General features: G+C 35.5%; 10 protein-coding genes across 10 annotated transcripts; 7 read left to right on the top strand and 3 right to left on the bottom strand.

Annotated features, from left to right (window-relative positions):
• Positions 1 to 1,278: 1,278 nt before the first annotated feature.
• On the top strand, positions 1,279 to 2,432 carry EIN_152920 (hypothetical protein; the record flags this gene model as incomplete). The annotated part of the gene is made up of 2 exons (XM_004258018.1): positions 1,279 to 1,974; positions 2,013 to 2,432. The coding sequence occupies 2 exons, from the start codon at positions 1,279 to 1,281 to the stop codon at positions 2,430 to 2,432; spliced, it is 1,116 nt and encodes a 371-aa protein (XP_004258066.1).
• A 73-nt stretch (positions 2,433 to 2,505) lies between these two features.
• EIN_152910 (hypothetical protein) lies at positions 2,506 to 3,696 on the bottom strand (the record flags this gene model as incomplete). Its single annotated transcript, XM_004258017.1, has 1 exon — positions 2,506 to 3,696. The coding sequence occupies one exon, from the start codon at positions 3,694 to 3,696 to the stop codon at positions 2,506 to 2,508; it is 1,191 nt and encodes a 396-aa protein (XP_004258065.1).
• Positions 3,697 to 4,023: 327 nt separating this feature from the next.
• On the top strand, positions 4,024 to 4,347 carry EIN_152900 (50S ribosomal protein L12P, putative; the record flags this gene model as incomplete). Its single annotated transcript, XM_004258016.1, has 1 exon — positions 4,024 to 4,347. The coding sequence occupies one exon, from the start codon at positions 4,024 to 4,026 to the stop codon at positions 4,345 to 4,347; it is 324 nt and encodes a 107-aa protein (XP_004258064.1).
• Positions 4,348 to 5,386: 1,039 nt separating this feature from the next.
• On the top strand, positions 5,387 to 7,285 carry EIN_152890 (DNA repair helicase XPB2, putative; the record flags this gene model as incomplete). The annotated part of the gene is made up of 1 exon (XM_004258015.1): positions 5,387 to 7,285. The coding sequence occupies one exon, from the start codon at positions 5,387 to 5,389 to the stop codon at positions 7,283 to 7,285; it is 1,899 nt and encodes a 632-aa protein (XP_004258063.1).
• A 77-nt stretch (positions 7,286 to 7,362) lies between these two features.
• On the bottom strand, positions 7,363 to 7,749 carry EIN_152880 (hypothetical protein; the record flags this gene model as incomplete). The annotated part of the gene is made up of 1 exon (XM_004258014.1): positions 7,363 to 7,749. One exon carries the CDS (start codon positions 7,747 to 7,749, stop codon positions 7,363 to 7,365), a length of 387 nt encoding a protein of 128 aa, XP_004258062.1.
• Positions 7,750 to 7,893: 144 nt separating this feature from the next.
• Positions 7,894 to 10,725, top strand: EIN_152870 (chromosome region maintenance protein, putative; the record flags this gene model as incomplete). The annotated part of the gene is made up of 1 exon (XM_004258013.1): positions 7,894 to 10,725. One exon carries the CDS (start codon positions 7,894 to 7,896, stop codon positions 10,723 to 10,725), a length of 2,832 nt encoding a protein of 943 aa, XP_004258061.1.
• Positions 10,726 to 10,846: 121 nt separating this feature from the next.
• Positions 10,847 to 12,232, top strand: EIN_152860 (hypothetical protein; the record flags this gene model as incomplete). Its single annotated transcript, XM_004258012.1, has 1 exon — positions 10,847 to 12,232. The coding sequence occupies one exon, from the start codon at positions 10,847 to 10,849 to the stop codon at positions 12,230 to 12,232; it is 1,386 nt and encodes a 461-aa protein (XP_004258060.1).
• A 717-nt stretch (positions 12,233 to 12,949) lies between these two features.
• EIN_152850 (protein serine/threonine kinase, putative) lies at positions 12,950 to 21,269 on the top strand (the record flags this gene model as incomplete). The annotated part of the gene is made up of 2 exons (XM_004258011.1): positions 12,950 to 20,911; positions 20,970 to 21,269. The coding sequence occupies 2 exons, from the start codon at positions 12,950 to 12,952 to the stop codon at positions 21,267 to 21,269; spliced, it is 8,262 nt and encodes a 2,753-aa protein (XP_004258059.1).
• Positions 21,270 to 21,896: 627 nt separating this feature from the next.
• EIN_152840 (enolase, putative) lies at positions 21,897 to 23,204 on the bottom strand (the record flags this gene model as incomplete). Its single annotated transcript, XM_004258010.1, has 1 exon — positions 21,897 to 23,204. The coding sequence occupies one exon, from the start codon at positions 23,202 to 23,204 to the stop codon at positions 21,897 to 21,899; it is 1,308 nt and encodes a 435-aa protein (XP_004258058.1).
• A 916-nt stretch (positions 23,205 to 24,120) lies between these two features.
• EIN_152830 (hypothetical protein) lies at positions 24,121 to 25,962 on the top strand (the record flags this gene model as incomplete). The annotated part of the gene is made up of 1 exon (XM_004258009.1): positions 24,121 to 25,962. One exon carries the CDS (start codon positions 24,121 to 24,123, stop codon positions 25,960 to 25,962), a length of 1,842 nt encoding a protein of 613 aa, XP_004258057.1.
• Between the last annotated feature and the right edge of the window lie 26 nt (positions 25,963 to 25,988).

The following is a 25,988-nucleotide window of genomic DNA, read 5'->3' as shown; positions in this document are numbered from 1 at the left end:
ATAAAAATAGAAAATACAATTATAAGAACCAATAGAAGCCGAGTCCGATGGAGAGCGCAGCCAAGACAAAGAAGATGAAAAGGCCAATTGAGATTTCTCCGTATTTTCTAGCTACATTTGAGTAGCATCCCCTTGTATAGAAGTAATTGAAGACCCAGAGGAAAGGTACGACAAGTCCACAGAAAAAGAGTATCATAGAGATACGGTCGGCTTGTTTGTCAGCTTCACTGATCTGTTCGAAGTCTTGAAGAGGTTGGACCAAGGGCATTTCTTGTGTTGTTGGGTAAATGTAGAAGTATTGTTGTGTAGCCATTAATGTAAGGTGATATGAATTGTTAAAAATTCCAATTTATACTGTCACTGTTTCTCATTGTTTGTGCAACGTGTCATTCATTTCATTGGGTAAACTACAGGGGGTGTATAATACATTTTATAGTTGTTTTATAGAATTTGTCTGCATTTCATTGTTATTTGAACTATAGATGTACTATTCTTTATAGTTTATGATTTTGAGGTTTTTTATAGAACGGGAATGAACATTATGGAATATTTTAATTATAGTTTTGTTATAAAACAACTATTATTTTACTATAAATGTAATGAGAAATGAGCTATTTTCGAGCGAATCAAAGAAGAAAAAAGAACCATTTTTGGATTAAGGCGACATTTCCCGAAATTTAGTGTAATCACGACCTGAAAATCTGAGAAAAAGGACACTAACATGCCATGTCGCGAAATTATTTCTCATTGACTTTGGCATTTTTTTCTATAATGTTTTTATGAAGAAAAGATGGAAGAAATGCCATGAAACTTGTTATTCTTTGTTTTTTCACGAATTAATACTTTTATAGTTTAAAATATTCAAAAACAAAAGTAATTTTTTTTAATAGTTACTTGAGTTTTTGTAGTTAGAACAAATTGGCAATATCGTGAGAGTGGTATTGTCACATTAATTAACTAAATGAAAAATACAAACTTCGTTTGATTAAGTTAAATATTTTCTTCTGTAATAAACGGGATATTAGTTGAGATCCAAACAACCCACTTTTGGTTCATCCAAACAAACTGTTTTGTTTTTTACAACTCTTTGCGTAGAATCTGCGACGAGATTTTTAAGATGACTTTGACATCATCTCATAATTACTAAGATATTTATGTTAATTATAATTCTATATATATAAAATTGAAAAAGTCGATTTTATGCCAAAATTGACAAAATCAATTTTCAAAAATAGGGTTTGAGAGTCAAAAACAAAAACGAACTGAATAACATTTTGAATGGCTGATTTGGAATATTCGCAACCCCACAAAATTTTGGCGTATCAAGAGGTGAACTTTGGTACTGAAGTTGTGCGTCGGGCTGTTTTAGTGAGGTCGGAGTTAGCAGAAGAATCCGATATTAACTTATGTCCATCAGTCTATTTACAGCGATACAACCAATCGAATATCATCGGATATGGTCAATGTAGAAGAGATAGTCCACTCATAACACATTCAGGAAAGACAGTACTCTGTGAAGTCTTTTGGGTCAAATCAGTCACATTCCCTAGAAAGATATGGGTACACAGAAGATTACTGGGGGCTGAAGCAGACGCTATCTCACATAAACTACTCACTAAACATAACGTGTTCATCTTATACCCTTCACTTAAAACGGAAATATTAAAACCTGTATTTAAAAACTCGGCAATGGCTCTTACTCAACACTCAAAAAACGCAAAAAATACTAGACCTATGCCACTCATCAGAGAGGTGCCGATTCATCAGGCTAAAAAAACTCAAGTCACTCAAATGATCAAACCACCTAAACCTGTTACAATCGTTAAAGAACCTACTCTCCCTAAACAACGTTACATCGGTGACGCAGTTACGTTGGATTTGATTAAGTATATATTTGCAATCGGTTCAGACTCTTTGGGACAAAGTGTTGGACTTAAGTTTTGTATGGAAAAAGCTTTTCCCACATACAAAGAGGTTTGCTTTTTTACACTCACAAGATATATAACGAATAGTTTCCTATAATAACACCAACTTTTGATATAGAAAATTACGTTACCGAAGTATTAAAAATGATCAATGCGACATATCCCAAACCCGAGAACTACTTTTTCTGTTCACTCTTTTTGTTTTCTGTAGAAATAGCTCAAATAAGGCGGGAATGGATGTATCGATTTGATCAGTTAGACGATTTTAAGCGTCTTATTTTCAACATGCGAAAGCACTTTGAAATGGTGAGTTTTGTTTTTACACAGCCGATGTTTACGCTCTGTCAAATTATCTTTGAAAGATATTTCATAAACGAGAATGTTGACATTCAATATTTATTACTACAGATATCCGAGCCTTTTGTGTGGGGTCAGATGGAGGTACGGAAGTTACAGTATAGTTATCGTTTAACCCCTCTTCCGATGAATCCATTTTGTCAGCATTAATTCATTATATGTAGTCTTATTTGTTCTTTTCTTTAAATATTTAAAAGCAATAACTCAATCTGTAACTAGTAAATTATACAAAAGAAGTTAACAACAAGTTTTCAAAGGAGGTCATGGCAGTCTCGATCTGCTCCATATTATCTAATACAAATCTCTGTAAAGTCAAGTTCCTCTTTGTTTTTCGCACAACGACAATGTGACTTTCAAATATCATTAACAGTGTTTGGCAGTTCTTAAAAGTGTAAGTGAATTCAATGTTTCTCATTGTTTGGAGAAACAATTCTTCGAATATTTTGCACTGAAAGTCGGATACAAACAAGTTTCCATCGAAGTTCAAAAAGGTTGATTTCAGTGAGTTAATTGAGGGGGTGAAAACAATGGAAGACCGGGAAGAGTGCACCATCCCAACAATTTGTTTTATATTGAAATCTTTATAAAAATTGTTATCCACTTGTTTCTCTGATTTGAATATTAATAGAAATACAATTCGTTCTTTTGAAGTTTTTGAAAGTGGGTGTGATGATATGAAAGTGTCAATGAAAATGTCTGGGGCATTCGCATTTGCCTCCATATACAATGGACAATGTTTCTTTGAGAACAACCATCTATTGAGCATTAAAGATGATAACGAGGAAGTGTGTTGTGTGTATCCTCTTGTCAATTGAAAAAACTTAAGTTGGTGTTGTGAAGGCATTTCAGTGAATAGAATGGACTTTTCGTTTGCTATAAAACACGTTTTGAAGGTACTGTATTTCTCTCGAAGTACATTCATTTTACTTGATAAAAAGAGAAACGAATTTTGAGCAGCCACACATGATTTAATGGAGTATAACGAGTAAAATATGTCATTAATCTTAAACGATTGAAAAACTATTTGGAAAAAGATTCCAAGTGTGATTTTAGCTTCCACTTTATTGTACATGTATCCATATGTCAGACTATATGATTCTTCTATAAATTTCAAGTACTTCAAGACGTGGATGTCAAACGATTTATTCACTTGTTCCAATTGCAATATATATGATATTGATGGAGTGACATAAGATACATATGTAGTGACCCATTTCGTTCGAATTGTTGAGACATTAGACTTGAAATTTTTAATTATAGAGATGTAGGAAACAATATGATTTAAAGAAACTACAACAGCAGTCTCTTCGATCTTTCTAAAAGTGTATAATATCCTCTCGTCTTGATGACCTTCCTCTACTACTTTGTCCAAATCAACAACTGCAAAATACCTGATTTTCCAAGGAAACTCCATTGTTTCCTGTTTTCTACTTTTTGGAGTGTTAAATACACTTCTTTCGATTTTTTATTCTATTCAATTCGTTGTAATTAACTGTACTATATTTATTAATTATTTATACATTTTTTGTTGATCGAAAGAATAATGGATATCAATAGTTGTTTTAAATGATTAACTGTATTAGAATAATAGAATATGTCCATGCAATACCATGGCTATTTAAAGAATTAGGTCAAGACAGAACTAGAGAATTAATAAAAAGAAACCATAAAAAGAATTAGAAAGCAATAGAGAGGAAAAGCAACCCCATTTCAAAGAAAAGAAACTGGAAAATGGAGTCGGATGTCTGCACAACAAAAACAATTTGCGATTGCATTTGCTGCTCTCTTGTTGCACGAGACAAAGAAGGAGATCAACGTCGAGAATTTGACTGCCGTTTTGAAGGTCGCTGGTGTCCAAATGGACCAATGGGTTGCTGTCATGGCCAAGGCATTCACTCCAGAAAAAATCCAGGAGTTCCTTGACAATTTCGCTTCATCGGCTCCAGTCGCCGCTGCCCCAGTCGCTGCCGCCGAAACCAAAAAGGAAGAAACTAAGGAAGAACAAAAAGAAGAGAAAAAAGACGAGCCAGAAGAGGACTTCGGCGGATTTGGAGATCTTTTCTAAGCGTAACTCATTGCTGAGGTAGTTTGGTTGTTTAAAAGGGTTTAATGGTTGTTATCTCTCTATTTTTAAAGGTCATCTATACTTTGAAGTATAACTTTGTACTTCATTAGACAAATTGTATTCAAGAAGTATTATGATACTATTAATTATAATATATTCCATATAATTTTGTTTATAAGTTGAAGAACTATAACTGTTTATAGTTTTGAATATTATAAAAATATTATACTTATTATTATAAGTTAAGTTGTTTTATTTAACTAAAATAATGGGACCTACATTGACCACCACCACCTCTAAAAATAGATTTATTTTTTCTATTTCGAATCATATTCAAATTAAAATTATAGTAAATAGGAAACTGGGATAATATTAGGTCTGGTTCCCGAATTCAAGAAATGCCGAAAATTCGCCTCGAGTCAGTGGAAACCGAGAAAGACGGAGCATTGAAAAGAAGGCTCTGAAGACACACCCAAACAGTCTGTTTGTGCACCGTTTCATTCACTTTCCAAGTCCTCCCTTGGCGCGGATCCCCCCCTGACCCCCCCGCAAGCGGGGGGGGGGAACCACATCCGCGTCCACACAGTACGGACAAGGAAAGTGGGTGACATGGGGACGCACAAACAGTGGCTGAAAAGTGGACTTCCTTCAAAAAACACTCGCGGCAAATATTTTATTTTGGTAAAGGTGGTGGTGGTGGTGGTCAATGTAGGTCCCCTAAAATAATGGGTTTAATTTATTTTTTTTAAATGAACCAATTAATCTAAAACATTAAATGATATGAAATGTTTGATAATGTTTTCTTTTATTGAATGAATTTGTCATTCGATTGGTGTTCATCTAATTTTATTAAACTATAATTAAACTAATAATATGCTTTTAAAAAAAAACTTCAACAGTTTTATTCATAACAATTGTATACTATATAATAAATTAAATTACAAAGAAAGAGATAGAAGTACAAATTCTATTCTTGTTTCTATGAATTCATAAACAATTTCGATAATAAAACTCGAAACCATATATCTAAAAAACTCAAATGTCAAAGAAAAGGGATGACGACGAAGCAAGTAGTGAAGACATAGATGGGGTCGAGACTGGTTTTGTTGAGTCGGACATGAAGCTTAAAGCCAATCATTTAGAACTTCCGATGTGGGTGTGTACGCAGTCGCGTATTTTTGTCGAGACGTCGAGTGATTTATTTGATGAAGTGAGTGAATTACTGAATCGTGTAGCTGAAGCTGCTAGTCGTCTGAAATACATTCATGAATACCGACTGACCGACAACTCAATCATGACAGCGTTTTCCTTTGGGATGACACCTGAGGAGTTAATCATCTCACTGGACAAGTATTCCAAAAACATTCTTCCAGACAATGTGAAGAGTCAAATTCGACAAGTTGGAGAGAAGAATCAGAATCTCCGCCTTGTGTTGATCAATGGGAAGTATTACCTTCAAGCGGAAACGGAGGACCAACTTAAAAACGTGTTGGATGAAAAGATCAAGACGTACTGCAACTCGAGTATCACCGAAGTGAAGGAAGGAGAGGACTTATACAAAGACCTTGACTTAAATCGGAGTGTCTGCATTGTCGAGATAAAGCCGGAGTGTGTATTCAAGTTGAAGAAGAGGTGTAAAAAGAAAAAGAGGAATACACGCATTTATGAGGAGTACCACTTCTTGAAGGACAAACAGAAAGAACTCTTTGGAGAACTTCGGAGTGATTGTCTTCATCCGCATCAGGCAAAAGCACTTCAACAAATGTTTGACAATGAAATAGCGCGGAGTGGGATCATTGTGTTGCCGTGTGGTTCTGGGAAGACACTGACTGCTATTGCAGCTTGTATGAAAATCAAACGGTCTGCCGTTGTGATTGGCAATTCGACGCAGAGTGTGTTGCAATGGAAAAATGAATTTTTGCGGTGGTCTACTGTGAAGGCCGAGTCTCTCAAGCTGTGTATTTCCGACAAAAAGGAACAACTTGGTGATGATGCGTGTATTCTGTTCACTACATATTCGATGCTTTCATTTTCTGGGACACGACAATATGACGGCCAGCGGATTGTGAATGACTTAATGAAGAGGGAATGGGGAATGATTATCTTTGATGAAGTGCAGAGTGCCCCGACGGAAAGAGTTCGAGACTTTTGTAATGGTATTAAGGCGCAATGTAAATTGGGATTGACTGCTACCCTTGTGAGAGAAGATAAGAACATTAACGAACTTGAGTTCATGATTGGGCCAAAGTTGTATGAAGCGTCATGGCAAGACCTTGCCAATCAAGGGTATATTGCAAAGGCGAAATGCTTTGAAATACTGTGTCCGATGTCAACGTCGTTTTATACTGAATATGTCAGTGCGGAGAAGAATATTGAGAGAAGGTTACTTTCTGTGATGAACTCGAATAAGGTGGACGCGTGCAAATTCCTTGTGAAACAACACTTAGCACATGGAGACAAAGTCATTATCTTCTGCGATGATCTTGCACCTGCAAGTTACTACTCTAAGAAATTGAATTGCGTCTTGATGGACGGGAAAACGCAAGAAGAGAAAAGAAGAAAGATCTTGGATGGGTTTAGAAATGGAGAACACAAAGTCGTGCTATTCACACGTGTTGCGGATGTGTCCATTGATCTGCCAGATGCGTCAGTAGCAATTCAATTGAGTTCGAATGGCGCGTCGAGGAGACAAGAGGCGCAACGTCTGGGTCGAATTTTGAGAGCAAAGAAGGGAGCCGCGTCTAATCGAGCGAACGCATACTTTTACACACTAACATCACAAGACACTCGTGAGATGTACTTTTCACAGAAGAGACAACACTTCTTACTTGATAAAGGGTATGTCTTTAAAACAATCAACTTGCAGAAAATTATGCCCCTCAAACCTGAGAATAAGAAGCAAGACCAAATTGTCATCAATAACATTATTAATAAGTGATTGCCTTGATCGTTCATCATTTGGGTGTTGAGGGAATGGATTGTACTTTACACACGTGAATAAGAATAACAGAGACCTCATTTGGATGGGGATACTTTTTGATGTTGCACTGCATCTATTAATGAACTTTTCTTTTCAAAAAGAGTGAACTCTTGCTCTAAATTTGCTAAGTCGTCTTGACTTAATAAATTGTCAAGGCTCTCCTCGACATCTCGTTTCAATTTGCCTTTGCGAGGAAGCGTGTTTTCGATGTAACGGGGGTCTTTTTTGAGATAATCGTAAGCCCTATTTCGACCCTTTTTCTGTGCAGTAATGTGTTGAAGAATCAGTTGTTCTACTAGTGATATCATCTCTCGTATTTTCTCGTCTTTTAATCTCCGTCGCGGTGTTTTTTCATCTTCAATTGTGATGATATCGCGAGACATTAAAAGACAGTCTGACTCGTTGTCGGTGTGTTTCTCCATTCAGTGTATTTATTAGTTATAGTTTATTTAATTATATGAAAATAGTATCACTTGAATTAGTCATAAAGGTTTTGTGAATTATTTAAATAAATTATATTTTTATATTAAAAAGAATTGAATTGTAAACTAATAAAAGTAAAAGATATGGAAAACATCTTAAACCCAACAATCACTTTCGACGTCTCGCTGTTGGAAAAAGTCATTCAAACTGCGAACTCCACAACTGACTTGCAATTAATGTCGAGAGCACAAACGATATTGACACAATTTTTGACACAACCAAATTCATACCAAAAAGTCCCGACTATCCTTTCCCTCTCGTCGGAAACAAATACAAGACTCTTTGCTCTGCAAGTGATGTCATCAGCAATTCATAATCAATGGAACACTTTTACACCACAAATCATCGAAGCGATTAAACAATTTGTTCTCAATATGATTAATCAACTCTCTTCGGACGCAGCAATACCTAAAGTCGTTTTGAACAAGGCAGATACTTTATTGGTCGAATTGATAAAACATCTGTGGCCATCGTACTACCCCTCCTTCATCGACGAAGTGATTTCAACAGCACAACTGAATGAATTGTCATGCAACAACTCACTCTCAATTTTGTCAATTCTTGCGGAAGACATTTACTCAGAAAAGCTCCAAACGCAACACATCTTCGAGCTCAAAAACACGTTGGATCTTAACCTTCCAACCATCACAAAATTCTTTTTGACTGTTTTGACTACTTCAACAAACGAACAGATGTTGATCGCATGTTTAAAGTCTTTACAAACGTACATTGGGGTCATGACATTCCAATCCTTCTCAACAACGGGATTGGCAGAAGCACTTCTTGTTCTGCTCCAAAAAGTGAACACGGAGAGTCAGTTGTTCATATCAACACTCTCTGTGTTTGTCGAAATCTCTCAAATGAAAGTTCCCCCATCGCCACTTCCTTTACTTGTCTCATTCACAAATATCATTCTCGAGAAAATTGGAAGTCTTCAATCGTTTTTGACAACACCACAAAGGAAAATGGCGTTCAGATTATTGACAATCACCGTTGCACAGTTTCTAAGTAATGTCCAGATCACTCGTATGAATGGAGAAGCCATAAATGCAATTCAAAGTTTGGTGATATTCTCTGACAATTGTGACGGTGACGCATTCTTCGCGTGTTCGGAAGCATTCCTCCAGATATTAAAGAACTTTGAAGTTGACCCAATGATTCCACAGAGAGAGGTAATTGCACAAAACATCTTAAAAGTGATTCTGTGTAAGATGCCCGCACCACGAGAAATGTTAATGGTTGAAGAGAATGGTGTTGTAGTACGAAGAAAGGTAGAATCGATCAATGATGTGCTTGAAACGATATTAAAAGATAGTTTGAGTTTGTTAATCAAATTAGTTCCAAGTATTGGAGAGTTCATGCTGAAATGTTTGTACGAAGAAACTGTTATTCACAGAGTGTTGAAGATTTGTTATTCGATATCGGCAATTTCGTCGCAACTCCTTCCGTCGATTGAGTCGTCAGTCTTCTCGAAATGTGTTGAGATACTGATCCTCAAAATAGGAAAGGGAAGCACAAAGTCTGAAAGAGTGTTATTGACTGGCGGATTGCTAGTGGTGATATCGTCATACCAAAAACTATTAATGAACACTCCAGTTTTCCTCCACGTCGTTATTAACAAAATTTCTGAATTTATGAGAGACGAGAGTCAAATGGTACGTGTCATGGCGGTGAACACTTTTCGTGTGTTGTGTATAACGTGTGGAGCAACGCTCCTTCAAAATGATATATTAGAAGCGTTCAATAATTCTCTAAAAGTTGATTCGGTGTTGGGGTGTTTGGATCGCAATGAAAGAGACTGCTTATTTGAGTGTTTTGGAATTATCATTGGGCTGAGTCGCGCCGAGTTGTGTGAAGAATTCATATCAAGAGTGTTTGGACGGTCGCACCAGATCATTTGTGAGTATCAAAACACCGAAAGCGATGAAATGTGGAGGAATGAGAGGGGTCTTCGAGAAGCGATTTCTGATTTGAAAGCGCTTTTGAGGACGTCACAAGGTGCAATGATGAGGTACATGAACCAAATTATAGCTGGTGTGTTGGCGATGTATCAAAATGGGATGAGGAGGATGTTTTATACGTTGGAGAAAGGATTGTCGATAGGGAACATGGTTGTTGTTTTGAGTGATATTATCGAGGTGATAACAATGTATCTAATGGGTCTTGACCGAATTGAGTTAAAAACGAGTATCCATTTGTTAGGGGGAGTGATCATTCCATTGTTTGTGAAAACACCGAAGTTGTATCGTCCAGCGAGTGTTGTGTGGTTATATGCAAATGTCATGGAAAAGCTTGGGAGTGAAATAACAGACGAAGTTGGAAACTTTTATGGACAAATCAATTCGAGTTGCCTTGAAATCATTCGCGACGACATGTCGTCGAATCCCGACATCCGAAGAGCGTACTTCAAGTTTTTAGAAATTGCGAGTAAAACGGTTTCGTCGAGTTTTGCTGTGACGAGTAAGAGTGATTTTGATTTGACTGTTGACATTGCGTGTTGGGGGATACGACATTTAGATAAAGAGGTGTATATGTGTGGGTTGAATATCATTCTTAATTTGCTATATATAGGCTTTATGAATCAAAATATTGCAGTGATGGCGTTGTTCAAAGACAAAGTAGCAGAGATAACGAATTCAGTGATATGTGCCAATCTTGATTTGTGCCATACTAACAATTTTGATGACATGGTTGAGGTATTGAGGAGACTTGTAGTTGTGAATGAAAATGCGACGAAGGGAGTGGTGGTCTCGTACTTCAATGAAAACTTTGGGATTGAACAAAATCAACTTTTGCCATATCTCAACAACGTTTGGGCGAAGAAAGGAGTTGCTGACCAGTTCAAAGCTGGGTGGCTTGAGATGCTTGTTTCTACAAACGAATTTAAAGTGCATGAACTAAAGAAAACAGAGTAACAAACTGTTGGAATAATTACTGAGTGATTTTTATTGTTTGATTTCTTAATACAAAAATGTACAGTTTTGTCACACAAATTGTGTAACAAAACTGAAATTACTTAATAATTAAATTCAATTGATGGAAGTAGTACACAAGAGTAACAACCTTGAAAGATTTTATTTACTTAATGTGATATTGTATTTGAACAAAAGGGAAACTATATTGAAGTTCATTTTAATTAACAAAAAATGTCTCCAGTCGTGTCAAGACTTGTATACTAACCCAAATATCAAAGACTCGTTTGAAGACTTGTATTTTACTATTGCGCTGTTCAAGAAAATTAATACACTGAATTTTGATATCAAACAAGTTGAATATATATCAGACTTGATAAGTAAACATCTAACAAAAGCAAAAGAAGTGTTCGAATCAATAAAAATGTCAAATTTAAAAGTTACGATTGATCATTGGAACAATGAAATGTACGAGTGGTGCAAAGGGGTTGTTGGTAATTTCAAAGAGATTACACTGTTAAACACTTATATCGAGTCTCCTTTGTCAATAACACTTTCTAATTTAATAGGGCAAATGATGACTCTCCACAAAGTAGTTTTCTCAAAGTTTTTTATAAAGAAAATGTTTCTTGAAAAAGTCTGCCAACAAGTCAAAATCGTCGTTTTAAAATTTGAATCATCATTTCGAACACTTTATAGTAACATAGAATATTTAAAAGTATCAAAAGAAACGACAATTATTTTCTCAATGAAAACTATACGACCAGATGACTTGAAGATCATACACCAAATCAAAGAAGACTTATATAACCAAAACAAAGTTGTTGTTTTCTGTGAAATAGCTTTAGTGCCACTAACAGATATTTTGTCTCAAAAAGTTCTATTACTTCAAAAAAACCAATTATGTGAAATTTCATATAACCAAGTTGATACCCCTTTGTTTCAAAAGGTGGTGGATTTGTACGCATTAAATCAAATACTATGTGATGGTATTCAATGCCCCAAAACTTACATATTTCATACACAACCAAAATCACAGCTTAAAGGGATTTTACAACTCAACTTATATGCTTTTACATTACTTCTTCATTTGGAGGATTTTATATCAAACAGTCTGCACACTCTTAATGTTCAACGAGTGGCTTTGTTACCAAAAGTTGATTTAGAAACATTCAGACTCATAGAAATCAATTTCACTGCGTGTGACTTTGAGGTAATTAAAGTCCCAAAGACTCTAAAAATAATAAAAATACAAGACAACCAATTGTTGAGTAAAATTGAAGGACTTGACATACTAGAGTTGGACATTATTTACTTAACATATTGCCCTAGTATACAAGAAGTCTTTTTCAAAAAAGCAACCACTATAACTTTCATTGAATGTGGAATAGAGCATATAAACGAAGAGTCAATTCTGAACTCAAAAGAAGTTGTTATTAACAATTGTAAATACAAAGATGAACTTGGTTTCGATTTGAAAGAACAACCAAGTAACTGTGTTCTTAATTAAGTGATTTATACAACACTAAACGATAATAAAACCAATTAGTCAATAGTATTGCATATATAACAAATGTATTATATAATGTAATATATGTTTTTATTATAAAAAATTAAAAACTTTTCTTATGAATTTTTTTCAATTCAATCTTATTCCAATTATAAGTTAATTTAAAAGTCGTATGAATTTTGGTTTCAAATCTCCACAAAAACGGGATTTCTAAGGTTTTTAGAACAAATTTTGTGTTTTATTTTTAAATCGTATTTTTCGTTTGAAAAAGTCAATAAATTTTCATGGTGTTTTTTATAATTGAAAATGTGTTATAAAAATATTATATAATATGATATTTTTACTGATTTTTTTAAACAACTTTTCTTTGTATTTTTTCTTCACCAAACAATAATTCATGTTTTTTTTTCTTTTGAATTATTTAGCAAGAAACGAAACCAACGGCATTCAATATGAATAGGAACCATTCCATTTGTTCAGTATTTTTCACGATACTTATTAAAATATTATATTTTTACTATAAAAATAATTGATTAACAAAAATTTATTACAAATTTCAAAAACCGGGTTTTATTTTTAAATAATCCAAGGTTTGAATTCAAACAAAACTATACCAAACTAATAAAAAGAATTAAAATGAATGGTTTTGAATTATTAGGAATAATTAGAATCATTAAAAGAAGAAAAAGCACTACTTTTTTATTCAAACATTGACTAATGCTTTTTGCACTAAGTCTTATTGTCACAACGGTTCTTGGGTATTGTATTAACGATAACACGATTACTATTTCCACATTAAACTCATGTGATGAAATCAAAGTTGATTCTAACAACAACCCTTTAATTGAAAGGAGTGGAAGCAATGTCTTAGGGGGTGTTACGTTCAACCGACTGTTGATTCGAAGTAAAAGTGTTCCAACTACTATCACAATTAAAGACTCTTCAACAAGTGTTCCATTTATTTTGTGGTACGATTCGGGTAATTGTTTGGTAGATACAATCCACTTTTATATGACTGGTATCAACAATCAATGGGGTCTCTATAATAACATGGACTCCGCAAAAGATCAGAGCTATTACTTCTATCCAAGTGAAGACAACTCTGACTCCAAGCCCTATGTATTTCGACCAAGGGTAAACGCTTATTTTGAAAATAAAAACGACAATTATTATATAACACTGGGATTTGATTTCTCTGATCACACAGTGGCGAGAATAAAAGGAAAGTTTAAAGTGTATATCTTCAGTAGTACTATAACATCATATCGAGGGTATGTCATGACAACAACGGATTCCAATGTTTTGGCACGTCCAAACTATATCAATCAAGTGATGTGTGTGATGAAAAACGGAAACATCAGGTTTGGTTTTAATGACACAGAACCTATAATAGAGGACTGCACGTGTAATAAGTTAAGTAACGGCACTTGGGACAAAAATGATTGTGAGCAGTATATTGAGTATTTACAATTTGTAGCAGGGTGTCATTACACAACAACAAAAATGGGAGAGAAGTATGGCGGTCTTAAATTGTCTGGGTGTGGTGTTGACGAAGTACCAAGTGTAACAGTTGACACTGCAACATCACTCACTTTAAATGACTTCAAAATAGATGCAAATGGGGCAATTTTTAATGTTAAAGCAACACTAACAATGAACATTGTTATACCTGAAAATACACCACAAATTATGATTAACGTTGACAGTGGAGCTTCTGTGACAATCAATGATGTGACTTTACCAGAAGGAGTTAACATGACAAATAAAATACTTTTTGTTGCGAGTGATACAACTGTGAGCGGGACAAACGTGAAGGCGTTTTGTGGCGGTACTTATAAACGGTTTGCCACAATTGATTCGAGTGAAGACGTGATATGTCAATGCAACTTTGATTCCACAAAAACAGGAGATGAGTATGTAGAGTCTGATTGCGTCACGGATTCTGCATATCGAGTGTTAAACTTGCCACTTTCAAGAACTATTATTGCATCAAGAACATGGATGAAAATTCAATCCAATGAAGAAACGACAATGACCATGAGTGAAGGAGTGACTTTGACTGCTACCAACGTTTTCTTTTCGAAGAATGTAAATATTGATGTGCCTCTTTCAGTCTCAAATTCTTTAACTTTGGGCTCAACAAGTGGGGTTTCCATCTTTGGGGATTTGACTGTAACAAATACAGTGACAACAGGAATTCAAAGTGGAATTGTTTTAATTGCCAAATCGGCGAGTTTGAGTGGGTTAACAAAAACTTGTGTAAATGGAGTTGATGGTAAAAGCCGATTTTATATTGGACTACCCGTAGACCCATTGTGTGAATGTAAATCACTTGGAAGCACTGATCTATTGGGATATGACCAAAGCGATTGTGAAAAGTCGTTTGCTTCGACTTCTTATGATTTGATTGTCCCATCAGTTTTTGCAACAACAAAAAGTGCCCAATGGAAAACGATCTCTTCAAGTGAAGATTATACCATTACCGTTGGTGATGGATTAACACTGACTGTATTATCATTTGCACCTACACACTCGACTTCTATTATTGGAAATCTCATCGTTCAAAATGAACTGACATTGAATGGTGATGTCAATTGTTTGTTTAGTCATATTCAATACACAAATTTAGTGACTACAGCAAACATTAATACTTTACTCTTTGTTGGAAACGCAATCAACCCAACAGGAGTCACCATATCATGTGCTGCTCTTACTGGTGTTACGCATAAAAGATATTACACAGAAGGGTCAACTGAAAATTGTAATTGTATTCCCTCTACAACAACAATCACATCAAATACCATTTATGACGTGTTTGATTGCCAAAATTATGCATCTGAGAGAATACTAAGTACTTCATCGAATTCGTTGACTGTTACTTCAAATTTGAATTTTTATGGATTTGAAAATAGTAACCCAATCACAATTACATCGAGTGGAAATGCAATCGAATTTAGTTCTACAAACGTTAAAAATACGATTACAGTGAATGGAACGGGTTCTTTGAAAATTGGTACTATAAATGGCGTTAATGGGCAGGCTCTTATTTCAACAGTTCCAACAACTGTAACAACAAATAGTGCAGAAAGTGGTTTTGTAATTGTTTCACCACCTTCTTCACAAATTGGGAACTTGGTAAGTCAATGTTCAATTACTGATTCCATAGGAAGATATTCAACAAACACGATTGGGTGTGACTGTACACCAAATGGCAATTTAGAGACATATGTTGAAGGTGACTGTAGTGTCTATAGCGAATACCTCAATCTCAAAATAACAGGAAGTTCAGAATTTAAAGATAGTAGAACGTGGAATACATTAAAGAATGAGGGAACGCCCTTTGATATAACTATCATTTCTGGGAAGACACTTACAGTAAAAACACTGACCTTAGACCTCGACACAACAATGAGTGGAAGTTTGAATATACAGAAATTAACTTTAAGTAACAACGCTTATGTTAAATTCAACTTAGTACCAACGATAGGCCAACTTGTTGTGAGTGCAGATTTCACAAACACAATTGCTTTTATCGCGCCAACTGGAATATCAAACACGTTGGGACTGTTTCAAGTTTGTACATTAGGAGCGATGTATAGATACTCCAAAACAAATACAGAAAATTGTTACTGTGATCCAAACATTGTGTCGGAAAGTATCATTGGTTATGTTCAAAAGGATTGTGTTGAATACAGTCAATACCTTACACTTCAAGTACCACAATCTGTGACCCTTACTGATAAAAATTGGAAGACATTAAATTTGCCAACAAATGCAATAACATTGACAGCAAGTGGGAGCGTCATTGTGGACAAAATGTCAATTCCAATTGAGAGTTTATTTAAAACAAGTGGAGATGGTAAATTGGTGATCAATGAAGTCACTCTGAAGTTGACTCTGACAAACTACATCGACTTGTCTGCTTTGCAAATCACTTCAGTTGTATTTGAAGATATCAATTATTTATTCACAACAAGACAAACAAATGTGATTACTAACACTATACATTCATGCACATTAAGTGATGGATATTTCAGAGTCACTTCAACGACCTCAAATATTGGGTGTAATTGTGTATTCAAAAGTGGATCTTTTGAACAGACGGACTGTGAATTGTTTAACTCAAAAAGTCCAGCTGTATACAATTTGATATCTTCCGACTATAAAAGCACAACCGCTGCGTATTACAAAACCGTTTCTGTTGAGTCCGGAAGTGTACTTTCAACAACTGGAAGTTCACAAATTAACTTTGATAGCTGTGATTTCACTGCAATGACACAAGTGACTTTAAATACGCCAACAATTTGTACAACAATGAGTGTGGCTAAAACAACTAAAATTCTCTTCTTTGATATTTTGAAGATAACGACACTCATTCTCCCAAATGAAGAACACACAAACAAAGGATCTGTTATTACAACAACAACTGCCGCGAACAAACTTGCGATTGGAAGTGTAACAGGGACTCAATGTGTTGATTTTGCATCGACATCGAAAGGAAATGAATTTTCAACTTCACAAATTCAAACTAATATGACACTTCTTTCAAATAACAGATTGATAAGGTACTGTCCAACAACTTCTCAATACAACACTGTGAAGTGTAAAATGAATGGGAACATTTATACCTCCTCTGTTTTTGATCAAATATATTGCCCCTGTGAAACATCAAACTGTGAAATATACCCAACAACAACTTTTATTACATTGGATGTTGGAATGTTGAACAAGGTTATTATCGAGAAAACTTCTCCAACAAGAAATATCAATGGGTTTAGTACACTTGGTACAGTACAAATTGAAGGGACTGATGGTATTTACACATTCAATGGATTGGCTGCAAGTAAAATAACTTTATTGGAAATATCTGGAGGTCAAAACACAGTCACTGTTGGTTCTTATGATACCACAGTTATAGCGACAACGATGAATACTTTACAAAGTGAAACAAATAAAATCAAGGTCTATGGAAGTGTTGGAACATTGACTGTTCCTAAGAAAAACACGATCTCAATATTTGGAAGTTCGACTATTCAAACTGCTACTCTGGGGAGTATCATTGGGACAACTCTTCAAATAAACAATTTTGAATACAAACGAAATGCGGATGATGTTTATTTATTGTCTGGTATAACATGGATGAGTGAAATTGAAAACAATGAAGGTGTGTCGATTGAGATGAGTAGCATTGTCGAGATCTCAAAAGTGAAAGTGGCTGTTTCCACCTTTGTGATGACGTTTTCTGTTTCAAATTCTGTTATTGGAACCATTGAAGGAGTCGCTGATTACAAAATTGTATCAACTGGAGATAACATTAAAGTTGGTCTTGGAAATACAAGTGGCTCTTTTGAAATAACAAAAAACATCGAATTTACATCGCCAATCGTAAATTTAAAAAGTTTGAAAATGTTGAGCTCAACTGGCTTTGCAAACATTTCGACAACAACAACACAACTCCAAGTCACACGCTTGGAATCTAAGAACACACAAGGCGTGTTTGGAATTGATCCTTCAACAACTGCTCTTAACGTTGTTTTGAACTCCGGATATGACGCACTTATCACAGCACCACTTATATTACTGTATGCAAGAAGTAGAAAGATCACAGGCGCGTCACTTCGATGTGACAACTTTGTTGTTCTTAGTGGTGTTTATACTGATGAGAAAAGAACATGCAAATCACTTGGACTTTATGAAAGAAGATGTGACTATGTGAATGACATTTATGTATTTGAAGGGAGTACGGATTATAGTTGCCCTTGCACTTCAATTCGTTCGAAGTGCACAATATCTCTTACTACAACTTTGTCGTCATTTTCTTTTACATCAGACTTCAAACCATCTATTTTACAGTTAGTAAGTGATGTTACTTTGGATTCTCTGAGTGGTGTTGAGTTGCAAATAAACACTCCATTTGCTTCTTTGGATGTTACTGGTAAAAATTCGGTTATTTCATTGTCATCAGATACATTGGCAAGCGTGAGTGTACACATGGAAACCACAGAGAGTTTTGTGGTCTTTTCAAAGACCCGAGGTTTGGGAAACACATTGAAGACAGGCGTTGGACAGTATTCGTTTAGTGTTGGTAAAAATGTGGACGTGTGCCAAATGTACGTTACTTTAAGGGATGTTACAACATGCAAGAACTGTCTACCGAACACAGGGACCGTATTGAAAGATGGCGTGTGCTCCGACTCGAACATTGAAAATTGCCAAATAGCCGAAGCCACAGAGAATAGTGTCATTTGCACGCTTTGTGATAGTGGGTATTACACCACAAATCAATCAACAAAGTGTGAAAAGTGTAATGTAGAAAATTGTGAAGAGTGTATGAGTGGAGATGGGAAGTGTCTCAAGTGCAAAGAGGGGAGTTATTTATCAGGAGACGTATGTATAACAGTGACCCCCGATACAACGAATTGTTTGTATTTTGCAAACACCTGTAGGAAATGTGAAGGATTCTTGTACCCATCTACTGGGTCAAACATGTGTTCTATGTGTGACACACAATGTAAGACATGTGAAGGGACTTCGGACACTTGTGTAGTGTGTAATTGGGAAGAAGGGTATTCATCTTCGAACGACCAGTGTATCAAAAACAGCAACGCCTCTGGTGTCATTGGAAATACAATTGTTTCGTGTTCTGTGGGATATTTCTTTAAGAACGAAATGTGCGTATCATGTACAGAAACATATGGAGAATGTCGGGTGTGCGACTCTTTTAAATGTCTTGAGTGTAAATCGGGCAAAATATTTAATCAAGATGGAAAGTGTGTTGAAGACACCAATTGTGATTTGATTCAAAATAGTCGGTGCACATCATGTGTCAATGGAACGTACATCAAAGAAGGGACATGTTCAGTTTGTGGAACTTCATGTAACAAATGTTACAATAAAGACACATGTTTGGCTTGTAACAATGATTCACATTTGACAGATTCGAACACTTGTTCAAACGAAATTAATAACGAGTGTTTAAAAGATACAATTATTGGATGTTTGAGATGTGTGGATGGGACCTACTTGCAAAACAACAAGTGTGAACCATGTGACTCAACTTGTTTAACTTGTTCAACTACTTCGACACATTGCAATTCCTGCAAGTCCAACAGTCATTTAGTTAATGGGAAGTGTATTGAAAATGATGAATTTCTACAGAAGTGTGACTTCTATATAGATCAATTAGATGGTTGTTTGAGGTGTAAAATAGGGTATTACAAGGAGAACCGAGAATGTTTAAAGTGTCACGATAACTGTACCTCGTGTACAGGGTATGACGTATGTCAGGAGTGTATTTCTGGCTATTACTATTCCCTTTCGACTTCTTTGTGTCTTTCTCAAGACGAGTTGGTGTACTGTGAAACTAAGAGTTCCAGTGGGTGTTTGAAATGTGCGAATGGTGTATACACTTTAAATAAAGAGTGTTACAAATGCTCTGATAATTGCAAGCACTGCATTTCTGTCGATACGTGTGGCATGTGTGAAGAGGGATATGTCTTAGTTGAAGGGCAGTGTCAACCGATGTCCAATGTAGTTGGTTGTATTTCCACATCGAATGGCTTGTGTTCGGAGTGTAAGTTTAATTATAAATTAAAGGACAATGGGAGTGGATGCAATTTCCGCATTAATGCTGTTGTTATAGTGATACCGATATTAGTATTTCTTATCATCCTCATTATAGTCTTTGTAATTATAGTGATTATAGTCTTCAAGGTCACTCGTTATAAAGCAGACAAAAAGAGGCAACAATCAGTGACTTCATTTAAAATGGACAATTCGTCGATAATATTCACTTCTCTCGACAAAAATCTGATGGTCAACAAGCAAGTCGTCGACTTTGTAGTTGAAGGGAAAGAAGCTGTAGAGGTATGTAAAGAGACAAAGGATTTAGTATGTGTAGGCAACTCAGGGACAAAAGTGGTGAAGGCTCAATTTTCTTTAAGTTCTGATTCGACTGATCGCTATGAACTTAAGTGTGAACCAGAGCTAGCTTTCATTCGACCGGGAGAAGCCGTAGAATTTACCATGACAGTGAATCCTTATTGTTCGTGTAAAGTTGATGACACAGTCAAGTTAGTGTATTGTCAAATGGGCAAAACAAAAGACTTCCACTTTGATATTAAAATAGCCTTTGAGACTGAAATTACAACACATTTGGACTATGGAGAAATCGAGCTTGAAAAACAAGTTGGTGAAGGAGCGTTTGGTATTGTGTTCAAAGGAGTTTTCAGAGGAAATTCCGTTGCGGTGAAACAGATGAAAAACTTTTCTTGTGACGATGATTCGCTTGATGAGTTCATGAAGGAAGTCTCCATGTTGGACAAATTCAGAGAAAACCACATAGTCCACTTCTATGGTGCTGTGTTGATACCTAATAAGTATTGTATGGTCACCGAATTTGCTGAGTTTGGAAGTCTTCAAGACTGCATTCATAAGATCAAAGAAGATAAAATGCCAAATGAAAAGTTGCGAGTGAAGTTCATATTGGATGCAGCGTATGGTCTCGAGTATTTACACTCAAATGGAATCATTCACAGAGACATCAAGCCAGACAATATTTTAGTGACTTCAATGAACGATGGGGTGGATGTCAACGCAAAGCTGACGGACTTCGGATCAAGCAGAAACATCAACTTACTGATGACAAATATCACCTTCACCAAAGGAGTTGGAACTCCTGTTTGTTTTCTTCTTATAATACAATAATAATATAATAAACTATTCAAGTGACAAATAGATGTATATGGCTCCAGAAGTTATGGACCAACAAAAATACAAGATGCCGTGCGACGTATTCTCATTAGCAGTCAGTTTTTATGAGGGATACACGTGGATAACCCCATACCCAGTCTCCGATTTCAAATTCCCATGGCACATCGCCAACTTTGTAATTGAGGGGAAACGACTCCCTAAGCCAAGCAGTATGCCCGACTGGGTTTACAGTATTATTTCGCAGTCTTGGGAACAAGAGCCAGTCGACAGACTTACTATTGACAATTTTGTCAACAAAACAAAGGAAGGATATAGTAAATTTTAATTCAGTTGTTAGTTGTTTAAGATAGTTATATTATACTAGTAATTTTGGTAAACAATATAGTTTCATATGACAATTTCTAAAATTTTAATTAAAATAATAATAATTATTAGAGTTTTATTCTAATAACTATGAGACTTTTTTGAAAAAAGCAGTCTTGTTTGCAGATTATAGTAAAATATTAAATTTATTGCAATAATTTTAAAACCATTTTGTATTATTTAAAAAACATAAATACAAAACTAAAAAAAATTCAAAATTTTTGATTTTTTATTCGCCAATGACTTGAATCAATTTCCATGAAGGTGTCAATGTGTATCACAAAGTGAGATAATTGTAGTTGCAACTTTCATGCTTTTGTGTACAAAATTGGGATTTAATTTCAAATAAAGGCGTCTCGATATCAAAATTGAATTCTTTGTTCGGCTCGTTTTATCAATTTGAATAATAATAAAGATAGAAATTAATGATAAATGGTTGTTTATTATTATTATAAAAAATAATTAATCTTATCATAATGGTTCCTTTCCAACAATTCCACTAATTATTGAATAATAACCTATTTATATATAGTAAAAATACTATAAAAGAGTAATAAATAATAAAGACCAACGAAAGGTTTAAATTAACTTAAGCGCTTCCTCTCCAGTTGTGACCGGCGTATGGGATCTTGGCGTCGAGTTCTTCTTCGATTCTCATCAACTGATTGTACTTGCAAAGTCTCTCAGATCTGCATGGAGCACCAGTCTTAATCTGTTTGCAGTTCAAGCCGACGACCAAGTCAGCAATGAAGGTATCTTCAGTTTCACCGGATCTGTGTGAGACCATGACACCCCATCCTCTCTCTTGAGCCATAGCGATAGTCTTGAAGGTTTCAGTCAAGGTACCGATTTGATTGACCTTAATCAAAACTGAGTTGCAAGCCTTCTTCTCAATGGCCATTTGGACTCTCTTTGGGTTGGTGACCAACAAGTCATCACCGACAATTTGGAACTTGCCGTGCTCAGTTGTGAATTTGTTCCAAGCAGCCCAGTCATCCTCATCGAATGGATCTTCAATGGAAGCGAGTGGGTATTTAGCTCCGTAGTCGACGTATTCAGCAATAAGGCTGTCGACGTCCTTGACCAAAGAAGCGTCCTTCTTTTCAGCTGGGATCTTCTTTCCAAGGTCATACTTTCCGTCCTTGTAGAATTCAGAAGCAGCACAGTCCATAGCAATTTCAATCTTTCCAGTGTAACCAGCCTTGGCAATGGCTTCAGTCAACAAGTCAAGAGCTTCACGAGCGCCTGAGACGTTTGGTGCGAATCCTCCTTCATCTCCAACGTTGGTAGCATCTTGTCCGTATTTAGCCTTAATAACGACCTTAAGGCATTGGTATGTCTCAGCAGCCATTCTCATAGCTTCATGGAAGTTAGTAGCACCAGTTGGGCAGATCATGAACTCTTGCATGGCAAGGGCATTACCGGCATGAGCACCACCATTGATGACATTGAAGCATGGGACTGGCATGCTCATTTCCTTGTGGTTGGTCAATTCGTTCAAGTACTTGTACAATGGGAGCTTCTTGAATGAAGCAGCAGCTCTGCAAATGCACATTGAGCATCCGAGGATAGCATTAGCACCCAACTTGCCCTTGTTCTCAGTTCCGTCGAGCTTGATCATCATCTCGTCGAGTTCAGTCTGGTTCAAAACATTCTTTCCAATCAAAGCTGGAGCAAGAACCTTGTTCACGTTCTCAACAGCCTTCAAAACACCCTTTCCTCCAAATCTGGCCTTATCTCCGTCTCTCAATTCAACAGCTTCGTGGACACCAGTAGAAGCTCCAGATGGGACAGCTGATCTGAAAAGTCCATTGTCGGTGGTGATCTCAACCTCGATGGTTGGATTGCCTCTTGAGTCGAAAATCTCACGAGCGTGAACAGTAAGAATGGTAGACATCTCTGTTTTTCGTTTTTGTCTTTGAGGTTTTTATATTAGAAACTACGTTCATACACGTGGATGTGTGTCACTAGGGATTTTATTTTTCTCCAAATTTTCTTATTCTTTTTTTTTTGAGGGAAAAAGACCATTTCCATCGCATTTTTGTGGGACTTTTTATTCATTTTTTTACTCTCTCACACTTTTTCAAAAGTTAAACAAAAAAGCAACACCATACATTAATTATTAGATGCAGGTTTCGAATTCGTAGTTCTCGCAGATTATCCACAAAAACAAGTTGGAAAAAAGTCGAAAGAAATCCTGTAGTTTTGCTCTCTTTCTAATGTCGTTTGATTTGGTTTTGACGTATTCATTTTTCAGTTATGAGGACATGTTTGTGTGTTGTTTGTTCATTGTCAAACTAATTAATTATAAATAAGTATTATTATTATAAAACAAATATGTTTAAAAATGTGTTTAGTTTGATGAAGTTAATTTATTGTTTTTTGATTACTATAATCTAAATTAATTTAATTACTTAATTTTGACGTAATTAAATAATTAACAAATAATAATTATAAAATATAATAAATTTTATTATTTGTTTCTAAATATTAACTTGTTATTGATTTATAATAAAAAACTTATTTGTTATAAATTTATATTATTGTTTTAATTATTGAATATTTTGGTTCAAATATAATAAAAATTAAGACAACATTATTAATAATTAAATTTATTATTTAATTGAAATCACACAATAATAATTTCTAATCCTTTATATTATCGTAAAATATTTATATTTATAAATTATTAAATATAATAAAATTATTATTATTTACTAATGAATACATTCTTGAAACATATAAATATCTTATTAAGAACATAGTAAACTTAATATTTGAAGAAATGAACTCAAAATTTTGATTTTCGTGTAATGGATCCAACAGAAGCTCTGTTGGTTGAAGTCCACAACTTACAAGAAGAGCTTTCCTTTTTACGTAAAAAAGTGGAGACAGTTCAGTTAGATAACTACGATGCAAGACTCACAACAATTCAAATAGAGATGTCAAAAAAGACTAAAGATTATGAAGAACTTGAAGCCAAATTTGTACAAGCATTAAATAGACAAAGTGTATTGGCACAAGAGAAATTGTTATTTGAATCAAAAGAACAGAATTTAATAGTTGAATATAAGACCAAATTACAAGACTTACAAAACTATTGCGATCATTTGAAACACAAGCGTAATAAGAAACACTCCAAAGAAAAGAAATCCCTTTTTCAAAAAGTACTTGATGTCACAGAAGGGCCAAAAAACAAAGTTGAGAAAGTAGAGAAGCATGTTGAAAAGGTGAAAGAGAAGAACGAGAAGTTCGAAAAGACGACAAAAGTGCCACTTGTAGTTCCTAAAAATGTCACTCCACCTGTATCACAAAATGAAAGCATTAAACAAAGTGATCAAATCAAATCAGAAACACCAAACTTGGCAAGCACAAACCCTTTTGCTGATTTAACAGTGGAACCCCAAATTAAACAAAATCAAGAATTGCCGGCAGTTCTACAAACAGACCTGAAAAAGTCCGAAACAAAACAAGATGGTATTGGACCGAATTTGGCAAGTACAAATCCATTTGCTGATACAAATGGTTTCACTCAAGTTGAACCCTTAAAAGAGCAGTTACCAAAACTAGACGTTGCACCTCAATATTCCTTAAACCCCTTTAGTGATACACAAAATTTGCCTCAAACAACAGAAAGTGGTGTGGATATACAGAAAGAAATTAAACATGCTCGCCAAAGCGAAACACCAAATATGAACTCGACAAACCCTTTTGCAGATGTTACAGTTGCCCAGGATAAAAGCGCTCCTAAATTTGAAAACCTGGAAAACACAAACCCATTCGCAGAGCCAAATATTAGTAGCAGCACTCCAATCGATTCTTCGCATCAGAAGAAGGAGTCGAAAGACTCCGTTGTTACCACAAACTTGGTAACGGATCAAAGTCTTGTTTCAAAATCAACACCACTGACTCCAATAGAGAAAGTTGGCACTCCAAAGAAGTCGCGCACCCCAGACAAAAGTCCGAGTAAATTATTGAAAGCAAAAAAGAGTGTTGTTGTGTTGAAAGAGACAACACTTGTGAAGTCGGAGATCATTGGTCCAAGTCAAAATGAGATTGTCGAGCAAATGCCCGTCCTTAAAAGTTTTCCAGTAGAGAAGCCCCAAGTTGTTATTCACAACGAGTTTGAAGATTTTCAAGTTAGTTCCTCATCGTCGTCTTCTTCTTCGTCATCGGACAGTGAAGACACTCCAACCTTCAACATTGAAAAGTTGAGTTCAGACAACATAGAGTTGAAGAAGGAGACTGTGGAGTTAAAGAAAAAGATAGAAGAGTGTGAGAAGAAGTACTTGGATTATTCCAATGTGATGTCCAAAGCACTTGATGACAAGACATTGATCGTTCAAACCCTTCAGAGTCGCATATTCGAGTTAGAGAACGAAAAAAAGGCATTAGAATTCAAGCATCATCAGCTTGAAAATAGGATCGAAGAGTACACAAAGAGCACATCCGACGAAGTGGAAGACAACAACATGTATCTTCTCGTCAATGGCATCTGTGTGTCGCTTAAATTAGCAAATCCCGACTTCGAAGACACGACGCTGTCCGTCGCTACTTTGAATCAAAAAGTGAAAGAGCGTAAAATCCCCATGTGTCAATGGCCACTTTTCATATACAATGAGTTTGAGAATGAGGTGGGCAAGTCGAAGGTGTAATTTTGTGTTGTATAAGACATTTTCTA

The sequence above is a fragment of the Entamoeba invadens genome (genome assembly GCF_000330505.1).
Source record: "Entamoeba invadens IP1 unplaced genomic scaffold scaff_1105074726367, whole genome shotgun sequence".
NCBI classification, from domain to species: domain Eukaryota; phylum Evosea; order Mastigamoebida; family Endamoebidae; genus Entamoeba; species Entamoeba invadens.
Note: the sequence above shows the minus strand (reverse complement) of the source record. Positions and strands in the feature narration are given on the sequence as shown.